This window comes from Cajanus cajan, chromosome 10 (assembly GCF_000230855.2).
Source record: "Cajanus cajan strain Asha chromosome 10, NIPB_CcT2T_4, whole genome shotgun sequence".
Taxonomy (NCBI): domain Eukaryota; kingdom Viridiplantae; phylum Streptophyta; class Magnoliopsida; order Fabales; family Fabaceae; genus Cajanus; species Cajanus cajan.
Genome location: NC_138526.1, coordinates 14032104 through 14051141, shown reverse-complemented (window position 1 = coordinate 14051141; position 19038 = coordinate 14032104). Strand labels below are relative to the sequence as shown.

The window sequence follows — 19038 nt, the reverse complement described above, 5'->3', positions numbered from 1 at the left end:
ATTTTATAAATTTGGTTTTTAATTTGATTGGTTCTTAAAAGTGTTTTAAATGTGAACCTATTTTACTCAAGATAAATGGCTTTCTTCCTTATTTTAAGTGTATTATATGTTGTAGTAGAATGAGATGTCACATATTACAATATGATACTAGTAAAAATCAAATAAACAAAAATTAATGCATAGAAAAATATACAAAAATTGGTCCATTAAGATCAAATTGAAAACTAGCATTGTTCAAGCTGATGCACATAATAAAAAATATTTTCCTTAAAAGTTATTACAAGAAGTTGACAATCATAATTAATTGAATTTGATAAAACTGATAAAAGGAAAGGAAAAACATATTTTATTCAACTTCATAAATATATTAGGTATTTTTAAATACATTCAAATTTGAAACAAAATATAGAATATAAAATTAATTAAAATTTCCATAGAAATGTGAAAACGAAATAAGAAAAAAGATATGCAAGTAGATTAAACATGACCTTAACACACAAAAAAAAATGAATTTAAAATAAAAAGATAACCATGTGAATAGAAGAATTATGACAAATTAACAAACTTTATTCAAACCCAATTTAGTTATATAACAATCCTTAGTAAATATTTACAACATTTAGAAGATATTAAAATACTTAATTACAATTACGAAAGTATAACTTAAACTTTTGAAGGTGCTATGATCAAAGAATGGCACATCCACCATTTCCTTGACTTTTTGCCTTCGCAAGATCTTCTCTAAGTTTATTAATTTCATCATTTGATGTAATTTTAAGTGACCTGTATTTTTCCTCAAGCTTAAGCCTTGCATCTCTCTCTTCTTCCAATTTTTTTGAAAGATTTGTAGTTTCTTCCTTCAACTTTGCTTCAACCTATATAATAAAATAAAGTTATTACTTGAGAGAACAAATGAATAATACTGGATTAATATCCAACATTAACACTGTTTTTCCTCATTTTAATGTTTCATTAATTAGACATGAATTATAATATTAGATTATATATTGAATAACTAGTTCAATACACTTAATTTAAGCTTAAATGAAATTTTCATCTCTGTAAAATAGGAGTTTTTCGCTTTTAGTCCTTTTGTTTTTTTCAACTTCATTCTTATAAAATTTTTGTTTCATTTTTGTCCTCATCATCAAATTGACTGTTAAGTCTAATAGAGAATAATAAAAAATTACAGGCATTAAAATAGAAGAGTTAGAAAATTATAAGAATCAAAATTTGAGAGGACTAAAATGAAAATAACACCAAAATTTGGGATGATCTAAATAATAATAACTAAAAGTTAAGAGGATCAAAATAAAAATAACTGAATTTTAGAAGATTAAAACAAAAATAACCTTATTTTGTTGGTGCTAAACATCTATTTGAGCCAAATTTATACTTATCAAATATTTAAATATAATAAAATGTACTAATATGAAGTAAAATAATAATAAAATTATAACAAATGCATTAATGGTTAGAAAAGAAAAAAAAAAGTTAAATGCGCATAACTTTGTAAAAATCATACAATGATACAATTATTTAAATTTATATTTTATGTATTGTTTTTATTGCTCTTCATTTATTACACTTCTTTCATAACTTGAAGGTGATTTTATCATTATATGATTTCATAAAAAAATTAAATTTAGTTGATCACTAAAAATTGAGATTTTTACTCACAAGCGAGATTACACATGAACTCTAAATTTGTTTACATTGAAATTTTTATACATTATTACACACCAAGTGACATTTTATGTATGTTTATACCTACTCTAATTTCAAAATTTCAATAAAATCTAAGAATGTGTTAACATGTTTAGCTTCAAAATTGTAATATAAAAATGAAATATTATGAAATAAATATTAGAAGATATAAAATATAACATGTACCATATTAGTAATTCGATTGAGCTCCTCATCATATTTTTGTTGCATTTGCCTTTTTATCTCTGATATTTCTTCTTTTGAATATCCTTTTAGGGACTCTATCACTTTTTGTTGGTTATCTCTCATTGTTGCTTTATCCTGCACAATCAAGTGATGAATTCCTGATATCAGATATATTAGCCACCCAATAATCAATATTCAAAAACATTTTCAAAATTAACGAAAATTTCACCTTGAGTTCTATAAATAATTCATTTGTAAATGGTCGTCCAGAGTTATCTGATATAACCATGCTCACAAGATTAAGAAGTTGTTGAACTTGACCTAATTTTTTTGTTTTATCTTGAGTTCTATTATCGAAAAGAACCTTCCGATTTCCGCATAGAATCAAAATATCCTACAATTATGTTAAAGCTATATCAAAATCAATAAAATTCTAAAGTTTAAATTTAAGACTTAGAAAGTTAAATGATTTTAATAAAATGGATTCTTATTTCACTATTTCTTTAACATAAACTAAATTAAGGCCATAAATGTTCATTTAAGCATGTTATATATTGATAAAAAATGATAATAATATGAAACCTTAAGAGGCTGTGGACACTCGCGACCTAAATAGTCATCAAGTGTCTCTTCATTATATTCAAGTTCATCCCCTCCAGTGAAGATCACAATCATGTAGTCAACAATTTTGTGTCCAAACAATGCTTGTAAGGTAAGAAAAGTAGCTTGTTCCTCTTCAGAAAAGCGAGTTCTAACAGAATACACCAAAATAATAGCATGAATTCCATCCTTAGCCATATCAATACATTTCACTATTTCCTTCCCCGCAGAATCAGTTCCAGCAAATAGTCCTAATTAAAATAACATGTTAGGTTTTAGATTTAAGATTAAATATATTTTGACTTCATGCAAATATAATTATTTCTACTTTCTTTTATTTTTTTAATTTATATAATATTCCTCGTCATTTGTTTTTGTGCTAGCAGAAGGTTCAAAAAAAGACCAAACTAAACAAATGATAAGGAATTTCAAAAGGATCAAATACCAAAAGAAAAAAAATAATGGAATTAATACACAAATTGTTTAACTATAAGGAACTAGAACACAGATTTATACATGATAGAATTTTCAATGAACAAAGCCAACTAACCCTTTTTAACTCAAATCCAATAGACAATCAATATAATTAATGGCAAGTTATTATGCTTTACCTGGGGTGTCAATAACATTAACAATTGGTCCATCTTTCATATTAGTTCTCTGCAATTCACAAACACTTGTTACACCAGAGGATCTTGTCTTTGAGACAAAGGCCTTCCTTCCGAGAATACTATTTCCTGTTGCACTCTTGCCATTACCGGTACGTCCAACTAAAACTAGTGTGATAGCTTCATTAGACGAGGAATATTTGCCCATGATAATAATTTTGGATTACAACTGCAAGGAAAACACATCCTAAATTAAATAATAGGAGTATAATAAACATACATGTTGAAAGATATAAGAAACAAATAATTTTTAAAATATGGAGTTGGTACTTCTTAATGAACAATTAGATTAAATTAACACCATAGAGTCAAAGTAACTTATTATAAAAAAAAATGCAACAATTGTTGCATGCTTATAAATGGATCAAAGAAACTTATCTATGTGTGTGTGATGTAAAATAAAGACACACAAAGGAAAATAAAGGAAAGAAAATGTATAGTACATGTTTTTTTCTCAACTTTCAATTATGTGATTATTTGAATTTTTTTGACCTTTAGAGCCTTTTTATAATTACTCGTGAAGCAAACTACAAATACTTAACAAAATAAAAACAAAACCCAAGCATCTCAAAAAGAATAATTGAAGTATGTTTGAGAGTAACAAGATAATAATATACCTAAACTATGGTGTAGAAAAGAGTAATGCAACTTGGAATGGAGCTAGAATCAAAACATAAGTGAATTGTAATTCCATCTCTTAGGAGACTTGAGAAAATAGAAAAATGGATAACTTCTAATAAAAGAAAAATACATGGAATCCCCCCCCCCAAAAAAAAAAGGTTCCCATTAATTATTTGACACACGTTTTCCTTTTTGGATACATGACTTGATGAATGATCTATAGTGTTTAAATAACACCAATATATTATTTGTGTGAAGTGGACATGATATCTCCTTTAATAGGATGAATGTATAACAAAAAAGAAAGATAGGTCCTTGTTATTTACTATTTTTTGTTTGATTTCGATAAATGAAAACTAATGGACTAACACAAAAAACTTGGACATGCAAGTTTGAAACTAATCAAAAGTTAAAAAAGTATAATATCATAAGAAGACATCCATGTGACACCTTCTATCCTACATGTCATAACACATAATATATTGAATAACTAAATAACATCAGATATAATAGATAAACTCAAAATTATACAGGTAGAGAGAATCACATTTTAATATAAACTAGACTTAGCAGAAATATTAAATTACAAAGAAATTAAAATTAAACTACTCAAATTAAATAATATAAATTAAATTCTAACTAGTTTTAACTCATTCTCCAGTATCACATGTCCTATCAAAGTATAATCCTTCTATAAGGACTAAGCCTCGTCCCAACATCTTCAATATCATGCTGAAGATCAAATACAACAACATACAAGAAGAGTAACACAAAACAACGGGAGTGAGAAACATCTCATTCTAGCTCACGACATAAGATGTAGCCGGACAACCAAATACAAACAAGACATATATCAACATAATATAAACATATCGATCATATAATATATTCCATTCATTCACAATATAACAACCAAATACCACATAACATTAAGATACATTATGCAATGGACATGGACTACATGTTATCATGCATGTGATGCTAGAAAAAAAATCACATATCACACTTGTGCATTGCCACTACTAATACATGTAGACAGGGACGGAGCCAGGATTTCAATACTGGGGGGCCGAGAATAAATAATATATAATTTATAATAAATGAAAATTAAAGTATCAAAAGCATATTATCTGACAAAACTAGATAATAATTCTCATAATTTAATAAATAAAAAAAAATTCCAAAGTGATACCACATAGCAGGCCGTACCAGAAGTCCAAAAGTTGAATAAAAAAATAAATTTGGGTTATTCATTTAATTATACATATGAGTTTATATTAAAAATAGGGGGTGCCATATAGTAATATATATGTATATAAAAAAAAATTAAAATTGTTGGGGGGGCCGTGGCACCCGTAGGTCCCCCCTTGGCTCCGTCCTTGCATGTAGAGTAGTCTAGGAGTACATGTCGGGTTACATCCTCTGTGCATTCTGTAACACCCCGAATTTTTCTACTAATACTACGAATAATTATTATTTATTTTTGTATTTATGAAGATTATTTCCTTATAATTATTTTGATTAATTAAATGGCTTTGATTGAATTTTTAAAGGTTTTTAATAATAATCATTTATGAAAATTATTTTGTATAATATTATTAATAATGATATTTTTGTTATAATTACTATTTGAAGAAAATCATGTTTTAAATTGTATTGATATTTTATTTTGATATATATATACGTTATTTATTTATTTATTTATTAATCAGTAATTTGGATTTTCATAGCTCTGGAACGGGCCGTTCCGCTTTGGGAACAGGCCGTTCCAAATCAAGCATTCGTGGGTAAAATTTTAACCCAGAACGGGCCGTTCCACTTTAGGAACGGGCCGTTCCGGATGTGATTTTAAAAGAACGAAGTTTGACTCAGAACGGGCCGTTCCACATTGAAACGGGCCGTTCTGAAAACCCCAGAACGGGCCGTTCTGGTTTTGGAACGGGTCGTTCTTGGAGAGGCTTTTGTACGTGTTCTACGGGCCCAGAACTGGCCGTTCCGGATTCGGAACAGGCCGTTCTGGTCGCAGCCTGATGCCTATAAATAAAGCGTTTTGCACTCTCTAAAACTCATTTTTCATTTTCTAATATTTTTCCTCCTTTCTCTCTCTGAAGACGAAGGGGAACCTAGAGGGGGCGACCAACAAGATTCGGCTCCTGCTTATCGAGGTAAGGGGGGAGTGAGAAATCTTGCTCTGGGTGTGGGAATATATGCTGGGTAGTGGGAATATATGCTGGGTAGTGGGATTGGCCCCCAATCCTGTGTTTGCTGTATTTTTTTGTATGCTCATGTATGAGGGATTTCTCCTAATTGTATCTGTTTTGTTTATTATTTTTCTTATATGCAATTAATTATATGATTTGAGATCTCTATGGGTTCCTATGGGACACCCTATGAGAAATAGGTAAAATATAAATATTTTCTGTTTTGATTTTTGATTGCTCTATTATATTCCTTGTTAAATGTGATGTGTAAGTATGTGATTAATTTTGAGAATAAATATGTTTTGATATGATTTAGAGTACTCTATGGGTTCCTATGGGAAACCCTATGCGGCTATGAGAAATAGACAAAATATAAATATTTTCTGTTTTGATTTCTGATTGCTCTATTATATTTCTTGTTTGATGAGATGTAAAAATATGTATTTAATTTTATAAATAAATGAGTTTTGATATAAATTAATGTGCTCTATGGAGGCCTTATGAATATGATGAGATAATGTGAAATGTGATTGAAACATGAGATATGAAATGTGATAGTGAAATATGATGTGAAATGACCATGAGAAATGATAATGAGATATGAGAATGCATAGAGTCTTGAATGACATGCATCATTTGCATAAGTGTTTTAAGCATAGTTTTGAAAACCGGACCGGTCATCGAACCGGTTAAGGTACTGGGTCAGTGGGTCAAAGGTTGAACCGGTGGGTCACTAGTTGAACCGCATGACTCGGTTTTTATTTATTTTTATTAAAAAAATATTCATATTAAATATATTTTATACTTATAAATTTTAATAAATTCATATCTTATTTTAAATTTCAATTTTTCTATCTTATTTAAAATTATTTTTATTTTTATTTTGTAAAAAATATATAAAAAATTACATGTTAAACTGTATATTAATACAAATTAAAAATATAAATAAGATGTACATATATAATATGTTTGCAATTGATATCACAAAATAATATATGTAATATCTACATATATATTATATTATTAAATATATAATAAAATTAATAATATACTATAAAAGTTATTTAAGTTGTATATTATATAAACAAATACATTAGAACAAGTAGTCATTGTTATATTTAATAAGAATCTTTGTTCTTCCATTAAAAGATTCAATTTTCATTATTATTTTTGTGGTTTATGGTCCCTTAAAAAAAATTTATAAAAAAAAAAAAAAGTGGTTGAACCGGTTTGACCCACCGGTTCCCCGGTTGAACCGGAAAATTGACCGGTTCAATCCGGTTTGAAACGGGTCGACTGCATAACCGATCCAACTTAAGGTTCGGACCGGCTGGACCACCGGTTCCCGGTCCAACCGGTCCGACCGGCCGGTTCGGTCCGGTTTTTTAAACACTGGTTTTAAGGGTACGATATGGAATACACCGCCAGAGAAGGCCCTCTAGTGTAAAAGCTTTGGGGATTAGTCCTTGGGGATAGCTCGGTTTGGAAGTCCCAGTCTCGCCCATTGTGTGCATGGAATGTATCTTGCGCGGCTTAGCTATCCCGACGAGACTCTGGTAGTATATCCTTCTAGTGAGAGTGCGCAGAGGGTGTGACCCGGCATGTACTCCTAGACTACTCTTCGTGTATTGCTAGCGGCAATATGCCATGTGATGTTTTACTGGCGCCACATGCATGATAATATGTAGTCCGTGTCCATGCATATGCATTCTTAATGTTATATGATAAAGTGATGGTTTATGTCTTGGATGAGTGTGATGTTATTATTAATTTATTTATGTTATACTTATTTTGTTTGTGTTTGGCTATTCGGCGTATATTTCTACATTGTGAGCCAGAGTGAGACGTTTCTCACTCTCTTTTCTCGTGTTGTTCTGTTTTGACTGTTATACAGATGATCATCAGCGTGAGGTTGAGGATGTTGGTGATGAAGCTTAGGCTTCTATGTTGGGTTTTGCTCTGATAGGACATGTGACATCGGGACATAAATAGAATAAGTTTAAAGATGTTCTTATTAAATTATTTTAGAAAATTCAGTTTTATTTCTTTGTAATTTTACCGGCATGTTATTTGGATTAAATTTATGAATGTGAACTCTTTACCCTTACGTGGCTGGAAATTTGATTTTTAATGATGAAAATTTTTATATTTTTTATAATTACTGTATATGTATGTTGGGGTAGAGGGTGTCACACATTCTCATTAGAAAGACATACTACTAGGGTCTGGTCAAGATAACTAAATCGCGTAAGATACATTCCATGCTCATGAGGGTAGGATTAGGACTTCCAAACTGAGCTATCCTCAAGGTTGGTTTCCAAGCTTTTACACAAGAGACTTTCGTTGACTGTATATTTCATATCGTACTCTTTAAAAATATTTATGCATATGATGAATGTCAAACAAACTTTATGCATTACATTCACATGGTCTTATACCATAACACATTCTCATCATATGACCCTCACAGGATCCATACACATCAAATGCATCAATGTCAAAGCACATCAATCAATTCATACATAACTCACAATATGTCATATCAATGGCATACTCACACACTACAACCAATTATTAAGTAATACAATGATTACACAACATCATCCAATACACCTCAAGTAAGAATCATTATAAGATTGTTTAATCATATGTTAGCATCTTAACCATAGTTACTGAGATCAATGTCAGTAAGAATTTAAATCAATAGCTTAATTATCCTTACAACTTTATCACTATCACACATGAAGTCTTGAGATATCAACATCATTGAAACACCTCAAGTTATTAACAATCAACTTACATTATAACCTATTAACAATTATTTTCTACCATAACTCATCCTTCCTAAACATTGATATAAGTACCTCAAACCATTCATAAGATCAAATACTTGAAGCATAAAACTATTCATCATCCTCATTAACAAACTACATTTCTACAACTTAACTTTCTATGGTATTGTGTGATCCAAATGTCCTATCTAGAGCTATATATATGATATCAAGTTGATATTAATTTTACTAAAAATATAAGACAATTATCTCCAATTTCTATGTTGACCCCAAGAGCTAATTATCCCATCTATAATTTTTAAAATACAAAATCATAACATTTCAGCCTAAACCTAATAGTTTGACCTCCGCTCACTAATTTGATCATAACTTAAGTTTTATACCTTATTTTTAAGTGACTCCATCGACATTTGAATGATAAAATCTAGGGATACAACTTTTATAAAGACTACAGAACATATTTCTATCATTTAAGTCTACTCAAAAGGCTTACAACGTACACATATTACATTTAGCGCACAAAATATGAGGTTCATCTTTTAACTCACATAACTCAGTCATTTCTTAACATTTTTATGTGATTCTTAAGTCTAAACTATAACTATAAAGGTCTAATTTCTAACCTTTTAATCAGAACTCAATTTCTTTAATCACACATAGGAAAATCAGGTAAATACCAAGGTATGTTCATACTAGAATTTTTAGAATACAACTCACATCCAAACTTTCTTCTCCCAATCCAAGCGGTAAAAATCACAATTTAAGTTTAATACTACTATATTATATCATCAATTATTCAAATCTAACATCAATTCCACATTCTAATTACATACCCTTATTAACTACTCACACAATAAACATTTAGGGTTTTCACATGAATCCACAAACGATCCAAACTTCACAATTATAGGTCCAATCACGAAATTAGAGACATACAATTATACAACATCCAATAGAAAAATAAAGAATCATATAAAAGAGAAAAAACACATAAGGCAATCAATTGAAAAAACCCCCTTCATACAATACAAGCAACAAAGAAGGGATTATGGGCTAATCCCACTACCCAACATACATTGGATGCCTAGAGCGAGACTACTTACTCTTCCTTATCTCAATGATCACCAAACTCTCAATGATTTCCAAACTCCAGATACGAATCTCTGAGGTTTTCTCTGTCTACCTTTGATTCTCTCCTCTTATTCATAGCACGAGATGCATGTTTTAATGATAATGTGAAGGGAGACAACCTTAACTCTACTATCACATTTATAGATACATAAACCATAACACACACATGACCCATCAACAAAAGTCCAATTAATTATTTTTCATCATTATAAAAAACAATTGAATGAAAAATATATCTTTGAAATAGTAGATAAATAACTATTATCTTAAAATATCTTTCAAAATATATTATTACCCTATTTAATTATTTCTCATTATTTTGAAAATAAGTAAATAATAACTACTATTATTTCAAAATATTACTCATAACATAATACTAGTCCAATTAATCAATTCAAATTCTTATATATATAAATACATAAGATAATATCTCTTCAAATAAATAATTTTGAAATTTTTATTTTCCTTTAAATACATAATATAATATCTCTTTGAATAATATAATTTTGAAATCTTAATTTTTCTTATTTGAAAACATTCTTATCTATAAAACCTCTAAAATGATTAAAGTCATAATATCTATATATTCAAAATACATTAAATAACATATAATTATATCTCTAATAATAACAAATAATTAAATCTTTCTTTAATTAACAAAAATACCATAGTCATTTTAAAAAAAATCTTTAATTTAATAATAAAACCTATTTATTTAATTAAAATATCTATTTAATAATTTGGAAAACTTGGGGTGTTCAATCCAAATCTTGCTTATTAGTATGATTTTCTTTGTAAAACATGTTAGAAAAGAAAACAAGTGAAAACCTCTTTTAAATCCAAAAACATTATTTCCACATCTAAACCTTTGTAACTTTTAAATATTAATATATTTGCTTCCAACTAGAACTATGTCCATCAATGGTAAAAACTATAGATTGTTTGAAAATGAGAAAGGTATATGTATTACTTCAATTCGAAGTGAGGAAAATAGAATTATGAACAACTTCTCTACACTAATGAAAATATGAAATATTGAATTTTTTTTTTCTTTCCACAATTCATAAGAAGTCTTTTTCATAATAGGTCTAATATATATTCTACCCTAAAGATAACATGTAATGTTTATAGCTTCAACCCAAATGTTTGCCTATTTTATATATCCCAACTATATCTTGCCATTCCCCTACCTCCAAAGGCAACTAATCCACCATTTCTTGCAGGGACGGATCTAGGTTATGTATAGTGGAGGCACTTGCCCCCACTACCATTTGATACACACATATTTGTTATTTAAAAAATAAAAATTATATTTTAATAAAATAAATATATATGTTTAAATTATAGGTTGTATAAAATATAAATTTTGAGGAGATATTCATTTATTTAATTTCTGTCAAATTTTTGAAAAAGATTAATTCTCTTATGTAATAAAGAATATTCTTCAATAACTAATAATTTTTTTAAAATTTTAATTATAATATATATATATATATATATATATATATATATATTAATACTCACATATATAATGCAATATGTTAAAAAAAATTAATTTTTGATAAAATAAAATTTGTAGCATGTATGTTTACCTATTGTGTTTTCTATTTATTATATATGGCGATTAAAAAAATCAAAATAGTAAGATTATATATGTTGATTAAAAAAATCAAAATAAGAAAGATCGGAAGATTTATGTTCTATTTAGAATTTTTATTATAAATTATATTTTAAAATAAATTATCATCTAAAAATATATTAGATATTAAAAACATGTTTATATCATAAATAAATTAAACTTGGTTTTTATAAAAGTTAACATTTATTTTTATATTTTTATTAGTGTTAAATTATTTTAAAGTAGGTCTTTAGGATTATAATTCTAACCAAATATTTGAAAAAATGTTTATGACAGATAAATTATAATATAATCTAGTCGGACCTAATTATTTTTATTTTTAATTATAATCGTAGATATAAAACCTTGTAAAAAATAATTATGATATATTTATATTTTTAAAAATTATATGTAAAATTTTTAATACTACAAATATACAAATAAATATTGTCTCAACTATCTAAGATTTCTAGATCCATCACTGACTATAAATATACGAATAAATATTGTCCCCACTATCTAAAATTTCTGGATCCGTCGTCACTGATTTCTTGCCTTTCTTTTCCATTTGTTATGAACTCCCATTGTCTAAGTACTATGACATGTGCTTTCTTCTTGTTGTTAAGCAAATCTACAACAATAATTGTTATATCTTTAAGTGCCCAAATTACCTTGGATCCTTTTATGGTTAGTGTTGGAGAAAAAGGTACACACTAGAAGGGGGTTGAATAATATATATCAAAAACTCATGCTTTTAAGGTGTAGTGAAATGGCAGAAACTGTGACAAATGAAGTAGTAGAACCAATAGACGAAGTGACACAAGTATTTTATACTGGTTCGTCTCAAACCCAGAAACTGCATCCAATTCGCAATCCAACCAGACTAAGTTCAATTATCTTGTACAAGATACGAGTATTCTTTGACAAGCTAATTTTGGCTCAAAACCAAGTATTCTTTCAAAAAGTCTCTTTAGACTCAATTCCAAGTATTCTTTCAATAAGCCTCTCTAGGCTCAAACCTAAGTATTCTTTCAACAAGCCTCTTCAAGCTCAACACTAAGTATTCTTTTGCACAAACCTTTCTAGGTTGAACCCTTACAAATAAATTTGACAAGAGTTACAATGATAGCTCCGTTTTTTTTCTAGATTTGATGTTATTAATCTTAAGCGCAAATAGACTACAAGAACTATGTATAAGATTCACAATGAAGAGCTTCTTTGTAGTACTTCGACTCAATAAGTTTTGTATGCTTCTTGTAACACCCCAGTCTTCAAAAAGGTTATTATTATTATTATTATTATTATATGGTATTTGGTCATAATTATTTTAATAATTATAGAGGAATATTATTTTGTACGTTTTAAATAATTATTATTTTGGATAATTATTTTGTACGTATTAAATAAGTATTTTTATTAGCATTTTTAAATAAATATTTATATGTTTTAAGAGAAGGTTGATTTTATATGATATTTTGTTATTGAAATTATATTATTATATTTTGGGTCAGAAATATATTATTAGTATAGAGGAAAAATATTTTATAATATACATGTATTTTTTTTATTTAATTATTTTGAGGAAAAAAGAGAAGTGGGTTAAAAAAGAAAGAAAATGGTTTGGGTTGACCCAGCCCAATGGATTAATTTTAAGAAAGGAGTCAGGTAACGTTAATCCTATCTGCCTCATTTGCGTTCTAAAAGGTTAAAAAAAAAGAGTACCCAGGAACGATCTTAGATCACACCAAGACCATTCGTCTTCTGCTCATCCAGGTAAGGGGGAGTGAGAAACCTTGCTCTGGGTGTGGGAATGTATGTTGGGTAGTGGGATTGGCCTTCAATCCTGTGTTTTGTATGCTCATGTATGAGGAGTTTTACCCAATTGTATCTATTTCATCTATTGTTCCTCTTGAATGTAATTAATTGTATGAATTGCTTGAATGAATGATTAACTTCATTTTTAAAATTGTAATTGTATGATTTGAGATTTCTGTGGGTTCCTAAAGGAAACCCTATGAGAAGTAGACAAATTTTTAAATGTTATTTAAATATAAATGTATAATTTTGAGATCTTTATGGGTTCCTATGGGAAATCCTAAGGGAATGAATTTGTAACTGTAACAGACAAAATGTGAACGTTTTCTGTTTTTCTTTCTGATTGCTCTATTGTGTTCCTTGTTGAATGAGATGTATGTGTTTAATTTTGAAAATAAACAAGTTTTGATATGAATTAGAGTGCTCTGTGGGTTCTTGTGAAAACTCTATGAGAAACAAACAAATTTTAAATGTTTTCTATTTTATCTTCTGAGTTTTCTGTTCTGTTCCTTGATGTTTATGGAGTATAAATACGTGTTTAATTTTGAAAATAGATAAGTTTTAATATGGATTAAAGTGCTCTGTGAAAATTGTGAATGACATGTGATAATGTGATATGACAATGAAATGTGAATATAATGATGAGATATGATGATGAAATATGATGATGAAATGTGGTGATGAAATGTGATGATGAGATGTGATGATGACTATGTGATATGAGAATGAGACATGATAATGTGATATGAGGATGCATAGAGTCTTGATTGGCATGCATCATGTGCATAAATGTTTTTAAGGGTATGATATGGAATACATCGCCAGAGAAGGCCCCCTAGTGTAAAAGCTTTCGGGATTAGTCCTTGGGGATAGCTCGGTTTGTAAGTCCCAGTTTCGCCCATTGTGTGCATGGGATGTATCTTGCGCAGCTTAGCTATCCCGACGAGACTCTGGTAGTATGTCCTTCTAGTGAGAGTGCGCAGAGGGTGTGTCCTGGCATGTACTCCTAGACTACTCTTCGTGTATTACTAGCGGCAATATGCCATGTGATATGTTACTGGCGCCACATGCATGATAAAATGTAGTTCGTGTCCATCTATGTGCATTTTAATGTTATATATGATAAATTGATATTTTTATGTCTTGAGTGAGTGAGATGTGATATTATTATTAATTTATCTGTGTTATACATGTTTTGTTTGTATTTGGCTATCCGATGTATATTCCTATACTGTGAGCCAGAGTGAGATGTTTCTCACTCCCTTTTTTTGTGTTGTTTTTCCTTAACTGCCTTACAGGTTATTATCAGCATGAGGCTGAAGATGTTGGTGATGAAGCTTAGGCTTCTATATTGGGATTTTCTCTGATAGGACATGTGACATCGGGCGTAGATAGGATTAGATTAAGATGTTTTTATTAAATTGTTTTGGAAACTTTAGTTTTATTTCTTTGTAATTTCTGCTGATTTTGTTAAGTTATGGATGTAGTACTCTCTATCTGAACACGTTTGATATTTTAATTATGAAATGTTATGTTATTCAAATTTTATTATTATGTGTTATGGTATGCGGGGTAGAGGGTGTCACATTAAGTGGTATCAGAGCAGGTCAATCCAATCGGCCGTGAGTTATGTGCTTATCATGATTTTGTTGTGTACTCTGACAATGTTTTGTTTGTTGTGTACTTTGATGATGCTTTGCTTTGATAATGATGATGATGATGATGATGATGATGTTCTCTTTGTGTTGATATTGTTGAGTTTTATATTGTTAGATTATATTGTAATTAGAGGAATGATAGAGAGTGTTAGCTAATATCATTATGAATGCTCTTCTTCATTCTTATGAGTGCTTAATTGTTTGATACTTCTTGCTTACGTAAGAAGTAGTGGATGAGTAATATCGCTTGTGTTGCAAGCATATGTGCGAGTAGTGGTAGACGAGATATTGTGCTAATCAACTAGAAACTATTGAAACCTTAGATTTGGGTGAGACATTGATTTGTCGAGTGTATTAAGAGTTTATGGGTGATGGAGTTTCTGGAATCTATAGTTGTAACGATTGAATCCAAAGAGGTTATATGTTGAGAATTGGAGTTGAGTGTTCTTAATGAAAGGTTGAAATGTCAGTGATTTCCTTGAGTTTTGGTGTTTGGATGTTAACCTTTTATAGTTTAGGTAGCATGTGAGTTTTATTTTCTATGTCTGTTGTGCTAAATATGTGAGTTTTTTTGGTTTAGGATTGCAGTGGGAAGCTTGAATATGAAGTTGAGGTGTGAGTTTCGAAGGGTTGAGGTATTTTTGTGGCCTTAGATATATTGATACACTATTGTTGTTTGGTGTAGAGGATATTTTCTCTGCAGTTTTGTGGTTCCAGTATGAGTACCGTATTGACAGATTTAGATTTTATAGTCTTCACAAAAGTTGTAGCCTTGGACGTTATCTTTCCAATGGAACTGAAATCAGATAAAACGGAGGTCTAGAACTCCAATTATAGCTACTTTGGTGATCAAAGGTCTAGCTGTAAGTGCTAAATATATCTGTTGCGGTTTTTGAAATTTTTAGCTGAGAAGATGATCTTTTTAGAATCTTATGTCTTCATAGGAGTTGTATATTATTCTCTTATCTTTCTTTTGAGATAGGTTTGAGATCATTTGGATGAGTATAACTCTCTAGGTATCATTTTCTTTGATCGTTGTTGAATGGATATGTATGGTGTCATGATATTTTTGAATCGTTAGGCAATGCAAGGATAAAAATTGATTTTTTCATGATTCTGAGATGTCAGGCAGATTGAGAGGTTGTATGATGTTATGTGGTAAAGTTGGTTCATGTACATGCTATATGGAGTAAATAGTGATTGATTTGTACATGCTTAGGAATGATATATATTGATTGTTTGAAGTAGATATTCTAATATGATTTGATATGCATGTATGTTGATATGAGGATAGATGACCTTATGGATCAATTAGCGGGCGTTTAGTAAGGTTGACCTCAAGGAGTGATATCATCAAATTAGAGTTGAGAGTGAGGATTTATCAAATTATAGTAGTGCTTCTAAGATGGGTTTGGGTGGATTGTTGATGCAAGAAGGAAAGGTAGTAGTTTATGTTTCTAGGCAATGGAAAGTTCATAAGAGGAATTACCTTACCTATGACCTTGAGTTAGTAGTTATGATATTTACACTAAGATTTGGAGACACTACCTGTATGGCTCTAAGCTTAAGATATTTAGTGATCATAAAAGCCTTAAATATCTTTTGACCAAAGGAGTTGAATATGAGAAAAAAGAGATAATTGGAATTTCTTAAGGACTAAGATTTTGATCTTAGTTGTCATTTGGGCAAAGCCAGTATGGTGGCTAATGCTTTGAGTAGAAGACCTCTAGATATATCTTCCTTTATGGTTAGAGAGATGGATCTTTTGGCTCGGTCTAAAGATTTAAGTTTGGCTTATGAGGTTACCCTTAGTAGTGTGAGACTAGGTATGACTCGAGTAACGACTGGATTGTTGAAGGAAATTGGAGAAGCATAATTAATTGATTCAATTAGGTGACAAGACATGAGGCTACAGGACAAGGTAGTGGATAAGAGTTACCTTGGGTATAGCTGAAGTGGTAAGACTTGGAGACCGATTCTGTGTACCTAGTGAACTTACGCTTAGGCACTTGAAATTATATTATTATATTTTGGGTCAAAAATATATTATTATTATAGAGGAAAAATATTTTATAATATACATGTATTTATTTTATTTAATTATTTTGAGGAAAAAGAGAAGTGGGTTAGAAGATAAAGAAAATGGGTTGGGTTGACCCAACCCAATGGATTAATTTTAAGAAAGGAGTCGGGTAGTGTTAACCCTATTTGCCTCATTTGCGTTCTGAAGGGTTAGAAAAAAAAAGAAGAGAAACAACGAACTCTAAGGAAGAGTACTCGGGGCCTCATTTGCGTTCTGAAGGGTTAGAAAAAAAAAAGAGGAGAAACAAAGAACTCTAAGGAAGAGTACTCGGGAACGATCTTAGATCACACCAAGACCATTCGTCTTCTGCTCATCCAGGTAAGGGGGGAGTGAGAAACCTTGCTCTGGGTGTGGGAATGTATGTTGGGTAGTGGGATTGATCTCTAATCCTGTGTTTGTTGTATGCTCATGTATGAGGGATTTTCCCCAATTGTATCTGTTTCATCTATATTGTTCCTCTTGTATGTAATTAATTGTATCAATTGCTTGAATGAATGATTAACTTCAGTTTTAAAATTGTAATTGTATGATTTGAGATTTCTGTGGGTTCCTACGGGAAACCCTATGAGAAGTAGACAAATTTTTAAATGTTATTTAAATATAAATGTATAATTTTGAGATCTCTATGGGTTCTTATGGGAAACCCTAAGGGAATGAATTTGTAATTTAATAGACAAAATATGAACGTTTTCTGTTTTACTTTCTGATTGCTCTATTGTGTTCCTTGTTGAATGAGATAAATGAATATGTGTTTAGTTTTGAAAATAAACAAGTTTTGATATGAATTAGAGTGCTCTGTGGGTTCTTGTGAAAACTCTATGAGAAACAAACAAATTTTAAATGTTTTCTGTTTTATCTTCTGAGTTTTCTGTTGTGTTCCTTGATGTTTATGGAGTGTAAATATGTGTTTAATTTTGAAAATAGACAAGTTTTAATATGAATTAAAGTGCTCTGTGAAAATTGTGAATGACATGTGATAATGTGATATGACAATGAAATGTGAATATAATGATGAGATATGATGATGAAATGTGATGATGAGATGTGATGATGACTATGTGATATGAGAATGAGACATGATAATGTGATATGAGGATGCATAGTGTAACATCCTACATTTTGTAACTATTTATCTATAAGTTTCTGCAAATTATTATATATGTTGCGGGTTGCATCAATTGTCCCGTGGCGGAGGCTAGGTGGGCCAAGTGGTAAGCGCTCGATCCAACAATATATATTAAATATTACGTAAGTTACTGTGAATGAAATTTATGTAGCATTGTTTAACTAGATTTTCTAAATTCAATAACATGTATTTTATTATCTAATTTGACTGTTTCTCGGACAGCGTTGAAAGCACGCTGTAAAATATGAGAAACTTAATTTAAGAAAATTTAAGAAATCTGTAACTTAAATAATAATTTATTGAGTGTAGATTAAGAATAAATACAGTTAAGAGAGAAAACCTCTAAATTAAAATTTATAGAAATTCTCTAAGGATTTAACAAGAAAAAATTATTCTGCTAAAACCTTAAGCTAGAAAATTATGGAAAAAATGTTCAAAAGGATATAATAATTTTATCATCAATATAGTATGCTTGGAATAATTAATAAAAAATGTATAGTTAGTTGAAATTAAAATACAAGTCTCAACCAATGAAATTATGACACATAAACAAATCTTAATTTATTTAATTAATATTAATTAACATAATTAGGAGATAAGCAAGAGACAAAAGTTTATATTTTTAATGGTCAAGATTCTAATGATGATATTAGTTTCTCAAAATTATAATTAATTTATAAGATACTTTAATAATTCTACAATGTTCTAGAAAGTTCTAAAAAATTCTCCAAAGTAGATATTTAATTACCAAATAATTAAATGGGTTGGAAGCTTAACTATTAAGATATTCAAATATTCAAGAAAATTCTATAAATTTCTACATAATAGAAAG

General features: G+C 29.4%; 1 protein-coding gene across 3 annotated transcripts; it reads right to left on the bottom strand.

The window, feature by feature from the left end:
- Nucleotides 1–538: 538 nt before the first annotated feature.
- On the bottom strand, nucleotides 539–3687 carry LOC145952804 (immune-associated nucleotide-binding protein 9). Of its 3 annotated transcripts, none has more exons than XM_083065808.1 (6): nucleotides 3605–3686; nucleotides 3105–3330; nucleotides 2476–2744; nucleotides 2123–2287; nucleotides 1894–2028; nucleotides 539–875 (listed from the first exon to the last, which is right to left on the bottom strand). In XM_083065808.1, exons 2-6 carry the CDS (start codon nucleotides 3307–3309, stop codon nucleotides 687–689), a joined length of 963 nt encoding a protein of 320 aa, XP_082921934.1. In that variant the 5' UTR covers nucleotides 3310–3330; nucleotides 3605–3686; the 3' UTR covers nucleotides 539–686. The 3 variants fall into 3 exon arrangements, with proteins under 3 accessions (XP_082921934.1, XP_082921935.1, XP_082921936.1); XM_083065809.1 differs by lacking the exon at nucleotides 3605–3686 and adding an exon at nucleotides 3432–3454; XM_083065810.1 differs by lacking the exon at nucleotides 2123–2287 and having other exon boundaries at nucleotides 3605–3687.
- Nucleotides 3688–19038: the final 15351 nt, after the last annotated feature.